Here is a 15238-nt window from a genome sequence, read left to right as displayed (position 1 = left end):
GAAACTTTTATTTTGGCGCCACTATTAGGGGTAGTTATTATTACCATCCCTTTGCCGAATACTTGTGTTTTGCAGCTAACTTTCAACGATACGGCGGTGTGATGACCGCCTACATGTTACGATCCTCGGGTTTCTTGTAAGGGTAGTCAATGTACTCGAATATGTCTTCTTCTGAGGATACCGGCACTGGTTCACCGGGCACACCTGTATAATATATTAAGTATTGTTATAAAAAAAACCGGCACTTGAGTCGGACTCGCACACTGAGGGTTCCGTACTTTTTAGTATTTGTTGTTTTAGCGGCAACAGAAATACATCATCTCTGAAAATTTCAACTGTCTAGCTATCACGGTTCATGAGATACAGCCTGGTGACAGACGGACGGACAGCGGAGTCTTAGTAATAGGGTTCCGTTTTGGTACGGAACCCTTATAATCAAAAATTCTTGGATAAGTACAATTAAAAAAATTTGCTCGCACTTGTTTCTTTTTTTTACGTCTGTGACAAAGGGGTCCGTTTCACGAGACTGATCTGATGCCCAGTCGATAATTTACAATTCTAGACTTCCACCAATCTTAATGCATGCCTCGACTCGACAGAACAGACCGACAGAAGTCGCTGTGACATACCTGTGACTCCCACCGGCCTCAGCGAGTACTCGTTGAGCGTGAACCCCTTCTCGAGCGCGTGAGCACGCATCTGCTTGTTGAAGACGTCGCTGCCCGTGAAGTACAGCACGGCGCAGTGGTACTGCGCGGGCGGGACTAGCCTGATGTCGAGGCGGCGCGCCGGTAGTCCTGGTAGTCGACATACGCCCTAGTGAAAAATGGGAAAGAAATGTCAGTTTTAGCTCGCGATTGCAATCATATTAGGTATATAACGAGTCGCATTCCAAGCACTTGTCCCTTACTAATAAATTAGTTTCATGCAAATTCTTAGTCAACATTTATTAAGAAATGTAATCAGCTAAATGCACTCTAGTGTACACACTCATATTGCATGTTAGATACGTTAGGTTACCCCAGAGGAGTATGCCGTAGGACATTAGAGAATGGAAATGGGCAGAGTAAACTTTTTCGTTTAGGTAGGTAACTATCTTTCGTAATGCTGCTCCTTCACAAACAACAATTATAGAACTCTTTGAGACTATTTATTTAAATACATAGTACCTGGGCGACCGAGCTTTGCTCGGTTATAACTATTTATTGTAATATGGTGGTGTATAAGTGATAATCTACATAAACTTAAAAAGTAAAATGTGAACTGACAATTATTATTATTTACAATCGATTTTAACCTTACAGCACTTGTCACAGAGTAACGCCATCTATTGTCAATTTCTCTTATTACATAGGTCATTTTTTTACTAAATTAAACTTGTCTAAAACAATAAAAATTAAAAAATTATATATAAGCTTCAACATATAAAATAAAAGTTAGGCACCGGGCGAGATTCGAACCCGTAACACTCGTTAAGCAGTCCGCGTCTGAACCCGTTGGACCAGACGGACAGTGGCCGGCAACACGAAATTAGCGACCATATTCTGCGTCGAAAGAAAAACGCATGAAAACTCGAAAACACGCGTTTTCCCAAACATAAGAATAATCTAGATAAATTGTATACCCCCGTTAGAGCCGTTTCCGAGATCACAGAAATATATATACAAGAATTGCTCGTTTAAAGGTATAAGATTAAAAGCAAAATGTAGTAAAATACACTTTGTTGCATGAGGTGAACAAATTTTGCATTGGGTTGCAGTTACATTTCTAAAAACAATTTCGTTTATTTTCAGAGTTAGTCCACGTACCATGAATTTAGTGTCTCCCATAGAAATGGTGTCAGTAACCAATCCGCTCAAGGCATCCACTATGTTGCTGAGCAGTTGCTCGTTGTGTTTTTTCTTACTACCTGCTACCACCGACGGGTGGGTCACGAGCGCGTCTATATCACCGCTCTCCTGCTTGCCGCGCCTGCATATAGGTATTTTCTTAGTCAACTGCACATATGCGAATATAAACTTCTATGCAGATGGGTCCATTATTTCTGCGGTTAACATAGATGGACCTATTTGGTAGGGCCTAGCAACAGATTGGGACCATTGACTCATATATTAACTTTGTAAAGACGGGCCTTACGAGCATCAAGAATGGGGCCAGCCCGCACACTGGTGAGCACACGAATGCGAGCCAACTGGGCAGTCCAACGCAACTAGTTGCGACCAATCGCGCGCTTGATGCGAGCTCATCAACCAATCGCGTCGTGCCATTCCACTGGTACGCACCAAACGAGAATGTTCGGTCAGACTTATATGAACAGGCCTATCTTTACTTTTAAAATCCTTGATTGGGACCATATTGCAGGGTCTGCCATAATGAGATCTCAATAATCGTAAACCAAACTAACCTTATAAAAGTAGGTATGTATTAGGTACCTACCTACAAAAGAAGTAATAATTGTAAACTGACCTATAACTGCCACAAATTGTGACGGTGAATTGAGGATCTAGTTGCAAAATGTTAGCTCTCAATTGTGTCTCAATTTCTTGTATCTCCGATCTTGGTATCTTCTTTTCAAAATCTTCAAAATATCTGAAAATTAACATTACCTTTACAACAACATCAACATCACCTTTATAATAAGAAATGTGTGTGTGTTTTTGTTTGATCGAGGGACTCACAAAGGGACTGCAGTAGGTAGGTATGGGATCCTTTAATAACCACTTCCTACTAGACGAGCCGTACACTTATTTGCTACCGACATGGTATAATTAAGTTTGTGTGCACTTACTTTAGACCAATTAGTTGATGATGGTTTAATTTGTTTTGGTTATTTCTGAGATCTTCTATAGTTTTAATTCCGCTCTTTACTAAGTCAGCTGCTTTCACGGGACCTATTCCTGAAACTCGCGTTAGCAAACTAATGGATTGTGCTTCCTCGTCATGATGAATATTTTCAAGCTTCTGCAGTTTTCCAGTTTGTAGAAACTCGTCGATTTTCTTTGAAATTTTTTCACCTATTCCGTTTAATTTTTTGGCTTCATCTCCGGATTCTATTCGCTTGCTGTGAGATGCTAAAACACTTGCTGCTTTCCTATAGGCATTGTACTTGTGAATGTTTCGACTAACATTTTTTTCATATTCTGCTAATTCCATCAAGAAGTCGCAGAAGTCGCCATTTAAGTTGTCCGTTCCCGAAGGATTTTTACGTTTACTCATTGTAGGTAAGAATCTGTGAAAAAAATCACAGAACTGGATGAACGAAGCATTTAGTAGGTCTGTGGAAAAAAATACATACTCATTTAATAAAATATCCAACGCAAATGTCTAACAAAGTTTAAATTTTAGCGGGTTTCTGGTTTTTCAGTTGGACAGCCTGGTCCGAATAGAAGTTAGCGGTTGGCGGAATTTCTATGGCGTATCGCAAATGTCAGATTGATTTTGAGGTTGTTTTGATAATTGTTATTTTTGTTGAAAATACTTGCATATATTTAAATAAATAATGTGTTATGATGATAACACAGTCCACTGTGTTGTGTGTTTAAAATTAAGTGAAATACCTGTTACGACTGTGCGACAAAAAGAAAGTCTTCGATATGGATAATATAACACAGAAACTGTCGCAGTATTTTGGACACCGAAAGTTTAAAAGTGAACTTCAAGAACGTGCTGTAAGAGCGGTAGCTAGAGGTAAGCGTTGCAAACATACAAATGTGTATTCGAGTTCAGTAATAATTTATAAATAAACACCAAATCTTACACGCAATAATTTTTATACTGCTATATTTGGTAAGAACACAAAGGTCTTGTATTGCACGAGAAGAATCACGCTTCAAAATAGTCGTGTTATATCAATGCTGCCAAATTAAGGACGCGATAGGTTTGATAATATCACACTTTCTTTTTTGTTTTCTTTATCTCAATATCAAACAAAACCAACAAATACTCCCTTTTCAAAATAACTAAAATATTATTATCATGCTAATAAATCTTAAAAATATCTTAATTAATTATTTAGTCTCAAGTCACAATTATCAAAATATAAAAACTAAGAAGTTCTTAAAAATAATTTTAACTATATTATATCAGGGAAGATTACTACAAAGATTATTCTTGTAACTATTTTTTTCAACTTTATTAACCCACCTCTAAACCTGATAGATTCATAATGTACACTTACAGGAGTCCACGATGTGTATGTGTCCATGCCCACGGGCTCAGGCAAGTCCCTGTGCTTCCAGTTGCCCGCCATGTTGCAAGACAACAAGGTGGCTATTGTATTCTCACCACTGCTGGCCCTAATCAAGGACCAGATAGACCACCTCACCAAAATCAAAATCACTGCAGAATCAATCAACTCTAAAATGACTGGAAAAGACAGAGAAAGAGTGCTAAACGATTTGAGAAGTATGAAGCCCAACACGAGATTTCTTTATGTAACACCTGAGCAGGCTGCGACAGGGACTTTCAAATCATTGATGGAGCATCTCATTAAGTATAAGAAGATATCATATGTAGTTGTTGATGAAGCTCATTGTGTCAGTGAATGGGGTCATGATTTCCGGCCAGATTATTTGAAGTTAGGTGACCTGAGAGAGAAATATAAATCTGTAACATGGGTTGCTCTAACTGCAACAGCGAGTTCGGAAGTCACTAAAGACATAATGGCGAATCTCAAACTTCTGACCCCCGTAGCACAGTTTAAGACACCTAGTTTTAGAAAGAATTTGTTTTATGATGTTGTTTATCAAAATTGTATAGATGATGAAATTGGACATTTAATGGAATTTTTAAAGAAGAGTTTAAAGGAGGATGAAAATGTTAAGCCAGTGAGTTTCATAGATTTTGTTAATTTACTTTTTTTGTTGCATTCATGTAATACAGTGTAAACTTTATATAGCAATACTCAAGGAACCAGATGTTTTTTGATGCTATAGAGAGTTTTCGTTATATACAGAGAAATTAATACTAAAGTAAACCAACTATAGCCAACAAATGTGGACGTTATAGGGAGTGACCTGTTATATCAAGTGATATGGAGTTTACACTGTATTTCATTACTATTTGTATTCTATTTCAGAAAGACAAAAATGCTGTTATTGTTTACTGTAGAACTCGCGATCAAACTGAGGAAATATCAAATATGTTGAACAAAAGAGGTCTACCATCATTGGCATATCATGGAGGTACGTATATGGAAAATTTCATGTTAGTTACCTATTTGGAATGAGGCTGTTCAAACAATGCAGCTGTTTGATCAGGCTTATATTATGTGACGTAAAACTCGCAATGCAGTCTGTCGCAAAACAAATTTTACCTAAACATATGAATGACTTCCCTATATAAAAAAATTATATAGGGAAGTCATATTCAAGATGAAAGATGCCTTCTGATTTTTTCCAGTAGTAGTTTTTCGTCCATCAGAGCCTGGGGGCCTACCGCGAAAACTGAAATTCGCCAATTGCGGGGATCTTTCTCTTTTACTCTCTCTAACACGTAATTAGAGTGACAGATAAAGATGCCCGCAATTGACGAACTTCGATTTTCGCGGTAGGCCCCCTGTTGTTTGCACCAATTTGGTGATAGTTATGACATGTGTCATGAAACTGCAGGTATGAAATCCGCGGAGCGCGTATCGGTGCAGGAGCGCTGGTCGCGCGGCGAGGTGCCGTGCGTGTGCGCCACCGTCTCCTTCGGCATGGGCGTGGATAAGGTCAGATCATCCGACTACAGTCTAGCATTTAGCCAACCATTGAATTTTAAATTTTAGAAGGCGAAGATGTAGGTGTGCTCTACTGATGGTCCATACAGAACGAACCGTTTCGTGAGGAAATTACTGTCTTTGAAGGAGTAGGTATATATCGCACGTACGACGTCCGAGGCATCGTCGCGCAGCTATTTCCTCGCGAGGCGGTTTGTGTGAATCCGCTTAACTTTTGATGCCCGATTTGTTTTTAATCTAGTTACTGTTTTTGCGATACGATGGCTGCGAGCTAGCAAATCAATCCCTATTCTAAAACACTCGTGCCTCAGTATTAACGCATACTGAGATACGTGATTTATTTTGAGTTGATATTTGTTACTCAGTGATTTTTCGCATTTACCCACGATTGCATTAATTATTTCAAGTACTTACCTATGCTAACTTAACAAACAGCTTCCCGAACATTGTATGTGTTACTGTTGGGTCGGAAGTAGAAAGATAACGCCGCGGTTCACTGATAATATCGCTACTACAAAGTTTGTAGGCTTATTTTAAACGGTAACGTAAGAATTTGTATAAAGTCCATGAATATGTTATATTGATGTATTATAATAAATAAATAAATAAATAATAAATATTATAGGACATTATTACACAAATTGACTAAGTCCCACAGTAAGCTCAATAAGGCTTGTGTTGAGGGTACTTAGACAACGATATATATAATATATAAATATTTAAAAATACTTAAATACATAGAAAACACCCATGACTCAGGAACAAATATCCATGCTCATCACACGAATAAATGCCCTTACCAGGATTTGAACCCGGGACCATCGGCTTCATAGGCAGGGTCACTACCCACTAGGCCAGACCGGTCGTCAAAATGTATTAATCAAAATTAATATGTTTAGGCGACCGTGAGAGCTGTGGCGCACTGGGGACTGGCTCAAAACGTCGCGGCCTATTACCAGGTATGTTAAATAGCAAATAAATGTTAAAGGGCTGTTCATTGCACTATTGTTACTTAACTTCTCATCTGTAATAAAAAACATGCAAGGAAAATTTTTTTTAGGGTACCTCCCCTACACGTAAAGTGGCGGTGAAATTTTTTTTTCGCTTTAACCCTAGAGTGTGGGGTATCGTTGGAAAGGTCTTTCAAAACTAATAGGGGTTTTCAAGAAACATTTTTTGATAAAGTGAATATATTCGGAGATAATCGCTCCGAAAGAAAAAAAAATGTGTCCCCCCCCCCCCTCTAACTTTTGAACCATAGGTCCAAAAAATATGAAAAAATCGTGGAAGTAGAGGTTAAGAAAGACATTAAATGAAAACTATAGCGGACATGATCAATTTAGCTGTTTTTGAGTTATCGCAAAAGGTTTTCCCTTCATAGTAAAAATACTTTAATTAGGTACTGATTATGCAAATTTGCCTATTTGGTTAACTCGAGTGAAAAGTACCATTTCATCCCTTGGTTAACAATTTACTATACTTTAAGCTCCAGTTTAGCTTATTGTGACGGAAGAGTAACTACGGAACCCTACACTGAGCGTGGCCCGACATGCTCTTGGCCGGTTTTTTATTTTTTGTAGAATGATTCTGAGTAGGTTATGACTGGACAACGAAATTTCTTGGTGTTAAATATTCTTTAACTTCTACAAAATAATTTATAAGCCGAATTTCAACCCACTAAACCTTAAAAAATACGTAAGTAAAAAGTAAAAGTAAAGTCACTTTATATGTTAACTCTGGAAGAGATCCCTTATAATTTATTATAATTTCCACCTGTGTTGGGTACATTAAAGTGTTAATAGACATAAATAAATCCTCCAAAATCAATCAATGACAATCATCACAGGAATCAGGCCGCGCCGGCCGCGACGGCAAGCCGGCATTCTGCCGCGTCTACTACTGCCGCTCGGAGCGCAACGCCGTAGACTTCTTGCTTAAAACGGAGCTCGGGCGCGCCAAGACGCCCGAGCAGAAGCAGCGCTGCAAGAACGCCTACAAGAGCTTCGAGATCATGGTCAACTACTGCGAGCTAATCAGGTTAGGTTTACTCAAAACATACGTATTGGGACGGCAGAGCGACGGCGGCGACGGTGGGATTGACGGACATAGCGAAACTATTAAGGTTTCTAGGTGACTACGAAATCCTAAAAATCAGCGGCTTTTCCCCACAATGTAAGGCCGTAAGTAATTATACTATGGAAGTAACCGAAGTAGCGCAACGAGAGGGGAGGAGGAAACTACGTCACGGCAAGAAGTGGAGCGACTACATAGACGCTGGCGGCATCTATTGGTCGGACAACTGACGTTGCTCGCTCATATAAGATCTCAGACGTAGAAAGTAACACATATGATCTCAGACACAAAGTAACTCAGAGTGGTTTTTGTAACAAGAGTATTTAATTTTAACCCACAGATGTCGACACAAAACGTTCGCGGACTTCTTCGGCGAGGAAGCTCCGAAATGCGTGGACCGCTGCGACGTCTGCGCCGACGAGAGAGCGGTCAGGCGAGCACTAGACCAACATCAGAGGAGAGCTATGTCGGCGCGGTTACAAGGGGGATTGGTGTCTAATGTGGATCCTGCTCAGTTGTACGGAGAGGGGCGGTACGGAATGAAGAGGTGAGTGTTATGGAGATATGTGTAGGTTAGAGGAGGATGCACTGATGTGTGGTCAAACTTGCGTTAGATTAAAGGTGAGCTATGTCGGCGCCGTTACAAGGGGGATTGGTGTCTAACGTCCACCCTGAGCAGTTGTAGGGGGAGGGGCGGTACGGACAGATGAGGAGAATGTTATAGGGATAAGTATAGGATAGAGAAGGATGCAACATTCTCATTGAGAGATATGTCAGCGCGGGTACAAGGGGGGCTGGTGTCTAATTTGGACCCTGCTCAGATGGGCGGTATGGGCAGAATAAGTGAATGCTATGGAGACATATGTGGGTTAGAGGAGGATGCCCTGACGAGAGTTTAGATGTGTACTAGACCAACATCAGAGGAGAGCTGTAGGTGCGGTTAGAAGGGGATCCCTAATGTGGATCCCGCACAGCTGTGTGGAGAGGGGCAGTATGGGCAGAAGAGGTGAGTGCTATGGAGACGTGTAGGTTAGAGGAGGATCTACAGAGGGGTCAGATGCGTGCAAGATCATAATCAGAGGTGGGCTACGAGTATGTCGCTGCGATTATAACCTCGGGACCAGTGTCTAATGTGGATCCTACACAGTTATACAGGGACGGGTGGTACGGACAGAAGAGGTGAGTCTTATAGAGACATGTTTAGGTTAGAGGAGAATGCACTGACGAGAGGTTAAGCGTGCACTAGACCAAGTAATAATTCACTTACAAGGAAAGGTACCCAACTGTCCGGGTCCGATTTGATTTATATTTATATATGTTATAGAGTAGTCTAAAATAACGGACACGTATTTTTTTTTAGCTGCCCAAACCCAACCTATTGGGAGAAATTGTCCTCCAAAGTACTAAAAAGTCACTAAATCTTCTAACTCCTATAGAAAGTGACGCTCAAGCAACTTGCTAGTTAATGGCTTGTTTGAGTCTAACCTAAGTTCGGAGATCGGGCACATTAAGTCATCACAGCACGCATTACTCGGTCAGTCTTGTCGAGCACCTGCAGAGAGACATGGTCCCATGATAGAATTCAAAACTTAAAATTAATAAAGTCATGCAGTCCGCCATTTTTACTTATTTTTATTCTGCAATAAAGTTGAAATAAATAAAATAACGTCGACAGGGAGGCGGAGGCATACGGCGCCGACGACAGCGGCTCGGACAGCGAGGACAGCCGCCGCCGCGTGGCGCAGGAGACGCGCTCGCTCATACTCGAGGAGTTTGCCAAGAGAAAGAAGAGCACAGAGAAGGACAGAAGAAAGGACAAAGATGGCGACGAACAGGCTGCTAAATACTCCAAGTGCAGGGCTGCGGAAAGTACGGGAACAAAGGTATGTTTACATAAATAACTATCCCATCAAAATCATTTTCTTGTAAAATGCTGCAAGACGAAACCATAAGGCTTGTACTGTCAAAAAGTTATCAGATCTCTTGTAGAGCCAAGCTTCTAACTCTACAAGCCCTAACTTCACAAACTCTACAGCTTAGTCAAAATATAAGGCTTGGCCATTTCGCTACCGTCACATGGGCGTAAGGTGAAAATTTTTATTCACTATTAATTATCTTTTATAATACAATGCGATTAAGTAACGAATTCAAGTTTTTGTTTTTTTTTTTGTTTGTGTACTAATATTATCCTACATACCAAATTTCAGCTTTCTAGGACTTCATGAAGTACCCTAAGGGTTTTGATGATCATCAATGAGTGAGTGAGTCAGCCAGTGATGACATTGGGTTTGTTAGATATAAATAAAATCGAAAGTTAAAGCTATACAATTAAATCTTTTTATGGTTAATAAGTGCACTATTGATATTATAACCCGAGAATTTTGTTTATCTGGTATAATCCAAACACAAGTTATGAGGGTTCAAAAAACGACGAAGTGTTTCGAGGAAAGGTAGGTAGTGCCCAGATTAAATTAACTATACAGGCGACACGCCCGCTTACAGCCAGTCCAGACGAAGCGATTTGCGCGGGAGGGCATTCGGGCGCATCAAGTCATATTGCGTCCACGTGCCGCGTGTTATGTCCGCGTGCGACGGGGAGCATAGCCAGTTGTAAATATGGTCTCGCTCGACTCGCGAGTACTACTGGACGCTGAATGGATAACCCTCTGTACTCTATAAATGAGTACATGGAATTGAATTTGTAACGAGACATGTATATTATTTTATTTATTATTAAATTGTGTGACATATTGTTCTTTTTGTAATATATTTATCTTTATTTGACATTTTAATGACAATTCTAAATTTATATTTAAGGTTTATATTCAATTGTTTGACATATTTTTGTAATATTTTTATATTTATTTGACATTTTCATGTCAGTTCCAAATTAATGTTAAGTTGGTTTATATTCAATTGTTTGACATATTTTTCTTTGCACATGACGATCCTTATTGGGAGACACAATTATTATAATTATTTTTTTTAAATTTATAATGTAATGTTTGACGATCATGATGAGAAGATAAACATACTTTTGACGAATGTAGCAAATTTATAGTGTAATTTTCATCGTAAAATAAAGAAATCTAAATCTAGTCAATGACGTCAAAGTATCTCGATGCGCGCGTGAGACAAGCGTGTCGCGAGTGCGGCGCGTAGCAGGCGTTTAATGCGCGAGAGCACGTGGACGCGGTGCATGTGGCTCTCCGGGATTCCCAATTCAAATATTCGTCTATATCAATGTCAAGGAAAATTGTATGTGATACTCCTTCATTTGCTCATTACTTGTGTTTAATTTAGTCGTAACATGTATTTAATTTCAGGTGAACGGGCTAACAGTGGCAACCCGCGAGAGCTACCTGTCCCTCGTGAAAGACGCGTTGAACAACAACATGGCAGCTATGAAAGGGACGGAGGAGCCGGTACACCCTCTCTCTCGCACCGACGTAGAGCAGTGCGCTGCAGACTTGGAGTATGAAGCGTTCTGCGCCAGCACCGTGATCAGTCTCTACCGCCGCGCTGTCCTCAAAACGGTAAATAATTAACTCTATAACTATTAGCTTTTTTAATATTTTTTAAAATATATATAGCAGAGTTCTTCAAACCTTGTGTTCTGTTCTATTAAGAGTCGCGGGGTCCGCCAATCCTGGGTGAAAAAGAAACAAATTACCAACAGATCATAGCTGGCTCAGGGGATAAAGCAGATACGCTTTCGAGTTAGATTTTCGTACATTGCCCCCCTGTTGCTATCTCTATTGCACGCGCATAATTATGTTGCTGTCCCGCCCATTATGCCGGTTGTCAATGTCACTGTGCGAGTTTGACAGCAATATAATTACGCGCGTGCAATAGAGATAGCAATGTACGAAAATCTAATTAGAAAGCGTCTCGTCTTTCATCAAAAAATTTCTAAAGTCTAAATCGCCATACCGCGTATGAGTTAATCAGGAAATTAAAGTTAAACGCAACAACTATCTTTAAATAAAGGCAGTGTTTGAGACGGTTTTACTAGCCCGAATGGCATTACTTTCAAATAAACCAACCTTGGACCAGGAATGGTATCCTATATAATAATATAATAAACATCGTATAGTTACGTTGCCTAAATCATCAACACCACTTTCATTTCAGATATCTTCTATAAAATCTCACGACGACCGTCTCTATCCGGCGCTCAAAACCTACGAACCGAAGAAACGTAATACTCTCAGAGAGTTCGTGAAGGAGTTTGAACAATCGAAGCAGGGGAAAACGAACATGGGCTTTATCACAGCGGCCGAACTAGAAATGGGTATGTTAAGCCTATATCTCTACACCAATTTCCTTTTTTTTTTTGTATAATTGTATTAATTATACATATATTTTATTTATTTTGTTTCGTAGAGTCGAAAAATGAAGAAAGAGTTCTCTCTAAAGCAGATAAAGAGGCACAAAGAAAAGCGAACTCTTTCAAAAGAGACCCACTTCAGCAAACAAAGTTGCAAAGCTTCTTTAAAAAAGCCTCTCATATATCTCCAGAGAATACTCCCGATGAAAGTGAGGATGACGCACTTTTCATAGACGACAACAAGAGCCCGTGTGAAGACACACTCAAACTAGAAGACACTAACAATGTCGCCACTAAACAAACAGATATCCACAACGACACCACTTTAAAGATAGAAAATAACTCCGAACCTGAAGATAATACTGAAACAACCGATGATTCTAAAAATTACTCCAAGGGAGATTCTGAAACAAAAACTTTCGTGATTAATATTACGTTGGAAGGTGTGCCCAATAAAGAGAAACATAGCAGCAAAAGCAACAAAGAATCAAAGCATTCAAAGAGTCATAACCATAAGAAAGAGTCGGAACGACACAAGTCTGATAGAAAGCATAAGGAACATAAACATAACAAATGTAATGAAAATAAGTCACCTAGTAAATCACCGAAACAAGCTAAACGAAAAATTAAAGATTTGTTTGGAGAATCTGAAAGTGACGAAGAAAAACCAGAAGTTAAGAAAGTCAAAACTGAAGATAAAAAACGAAAGGATAGCAAAAAGCACGAAGATAAAAAGCATCACAAAAAGGCTGAGCATTCGCATGAAAAGAAATCAATAGAAACGGTGTCTCCAAAAGAACAACAAGTAAAACCGGAACCGGTACCCATGGCGGAGGACAATAATTCAGGCAGTGAGTCTGAAAAAGAGCTAGTTATAGATGAGCAAACTGAATCCAACAACGAGAACAAACCAGGAAAAAGTATTGAAAATACTTCAACTGAGCAATCTCATAATTCGTCAGCAGCCAGTTCTAATCAAGTGGAAGTGAGCGAGGAAGACGCAAAGTTGGACAAAGCGCACCAGCTCAGTAAAGAAGCCGACAAAGTATTACAAGCACTGAAAATGTTCTCAGAAAATCCACCAGAACCAGTGATTGTAGAAAAGCCAGTAGAAAAAGAGAAGCCCGCTAAAGAGCCGATCTCACCTACTAAAACAAAAACATCACATAAGCATAAAAGTGATCACCACTCTAAAGATAGAAGTAAGTTAAGTTTAAGAAGAAAATCTAAAGAACACAAGGAACATAAAGATAGGCATAAGGAGAAAAAACATAGTGAGAAGATAGTTAAGGAGGAGAAGAAATCTGAGAAGGTGGACGTGGCGGGGCTGGTGGTGAAGCTGCTGATGCCGTACTACAAGAAGAAGAAGATCGACAACAGGGACCTGTTCAAGGTCACGGCGCGGCACATCGTGCACCAGCTGCTGGCCATCCAAGTCACCGGTGAGTCTACTACAGTTTTACAATTAGGTACTGTCTGTCCACTGATATCTTATTCTTATTTCAAATGTAAAAGTTTGTTCCTCCACAATGTATACTATTTTTGCTACAATAAAGTGAAAATTTCCAAACATATTTGAGAAAACTTTTTTTATCTGAGAATTCAACCGCTAAATGGATACAATGGTGCTTGCAATCTAGAACGGGTACTAAAGGGAGGGGATGTGCTCAGTTTAAAGGCTTACTTACGCGAACGAATTCGCGGGCATTGGCTGGATGGCTGGGGCCAGAGGCCTTATACTTTTGCCGGTTCCTACTTTCACAAATATGCGTTAGAGTAATGTAAAGGGATACGGTCTATCTGAGGTGGGGAATGCAAACGCTCAAGGTAGATTTCTGATAATATTTAATTCTATTTTTTCTTCAAACTAATAACAGAAATATCGACTATCGTAGATGCTTGCCTGCATATCTTTATTCCTTCAACAGGGCGACATTTCTGAATTCAAATAATCGTTGCCAGTTATATACCACGAGACTGTGAAGGTTTAGTAAACAATAGCATATATAATACATAAATAAAGCACCACATAATTATTAAAAAATTATAGCAAGTGCGTATATTTGGACTTGTGTTTTAATATAATAAATGGGATAGAACTAAAAAAGTAAGTGATTCGAGCGTGACGTCACTATAGCGGTTTCCATATTGGCAAATCGTTTTGACAGTTCTAAAAAAGAAACTGATTTGACTAGTAGGAGAATATTCCTATTAGCATTTATCATATCATCATACATATATACAGATGTAGTGAATAATCCTTTCCCATCGTATTTTCACGGAAACGCACGAACGTGTCTTGCTATTTCAGTCAGTCTCGATACAAAAATTACTGTAACAACAGTTTTGTTTGAGACAAAGGATGAGTCTGAAATCTCGTTAATTTAGATAATATTATTTGTTTTGAAACATTGTAGTAAAATAGCTATAGTAAATAAGTATAGTCTGTCAAGCCATTTCTGTCAGTAGAAAAAAGCGGCAAATTGATGGAATGTAGGCGCGAAAGGTTATCGTCCCATAGAAAATTTTAAATTGGCGTCTTTTTCTACTGACAAAGTTGTTTGACAGACTATAATTTAATAACATGAAGTTTCTTTTTCAGAGGAAGCCGCTATTGACATGTTACTCAAGAAAGCGTTCAGCAAAGAAATAAAAATCGAGAATGAAAGTGACCTGGCGGTGAAGCTGAACCTTAGCCAATGACGGTTTCTGTTTTATTTATATAGTATTTACGTTATTTCTATTTATTGTTGAGGTTGTGTGATTATTCCCTACATAATAAAATAATTTTACGGTAAAAAACATGAGATAAGAATTATCTTGTTTGTAAATAAGCTTAATACAGCTATTTTATTGTTATAACAAATGGTTTGATTGATCAAATCACGATTAAAACCATCGTTTCTCTAATATGGTTATGAGTATTATTTCAACTAATTTCACTAGTTATCTGGGCATGGGCATATTGGGCTTTTTCTACTCAGAATCACAAGACTATCGATTTAAAAAGGAAAAAGAAGGTTTTGAAAACGAATTTCTGTTTTGTGACGCAGCTTCACATAGGTACATTATGTATAAACCGTCGCAAAATTGACATCCAAATTTTTACTTCTTTA

General features: G+C 39.1%; 2 protein-coding genes across 3 annotated transcripts; one reads left to right on the top strand and one right to left on the bottom strand.

The window, feature by feature from the left end:
- Positions 1–31: 31 nt before the first annotated feature.
- LOC133515385 (DNA polymerase beta-like) lies at positions 32–3962 on the bottom strand. 2 transcript variants are annotated; one of them, XM_061847918.1, is made up of 6 exons: positions 3758–3962; positions 2789–3229; positions 2467–2589; positions 1809–1971; positions 630–816; positions 32–204 (listed from the first exon to the last, which is right to left on the bottom strand). In XM_061847918.1, exons 2-6 carry the CDS (start codon positions 3214–3216, stop codon positions 110–112), a joined length of 996 nt encoding a protein of 331 aa, XP_061703902.1. In that variant the 5' UTR covers positions 3217–3229; positions 3758–3962; the 3' UTR covers positions 32–109. The 2 variants fall into 2 exon arrangements, with proteins under 2 accessions (XP_061703902.1, XP_061703903.1); XM_061847919.1 differs by lacking the exon at positions 3758–3962 and adding an exon at positions 3558–3697.
- Positions 3425–15032, top strand: LOC133515381 (ATP-dependent DNA helicase Q5). Its single transcript, XM_061847912.1, has 12 exons — positions 3425–3687; positions 4180–4826; positions 5078–5183; positions 5610–5710; positions 6619–6678; positions 7566–7756; positions 8133–8339; positions 9468–9675; positions 11119–11328; positions 11927–12086; positions 12179–13564; positions 14725–15032. The coding sequence occupies exons 1-12, from the start codon at positions 3594–3596 to the stop codon at positions 14823–14825; spliced, it is 3471 nt and encodes a 1156-aa protein (XP_061703896.1). The 5' UTR covers positions 3425–3593; the 3' UTR covers positions 14826–15032.
- Positions 15033–15238: the final 206 nt, after the last annotated feature.

This window comes from Cydia pomonella, chromosome 2, assembly GCF_033807575.1.
Source record: "Cydia pomonella isolate Wapato2018A chromosome 2, ilCydPomo1, whole genome shotgun sequence".
In the NCBI taxonomy this organism is placed as follows: Eukaryota; Metazoa; Arthropoda; class Insecta; order Lepidoptera; family Tortricidae; genus Cydia; species Cydia pomonella.
This window is presented reverse-complemented; position numbering and strand designations above follow the sequence as displayed.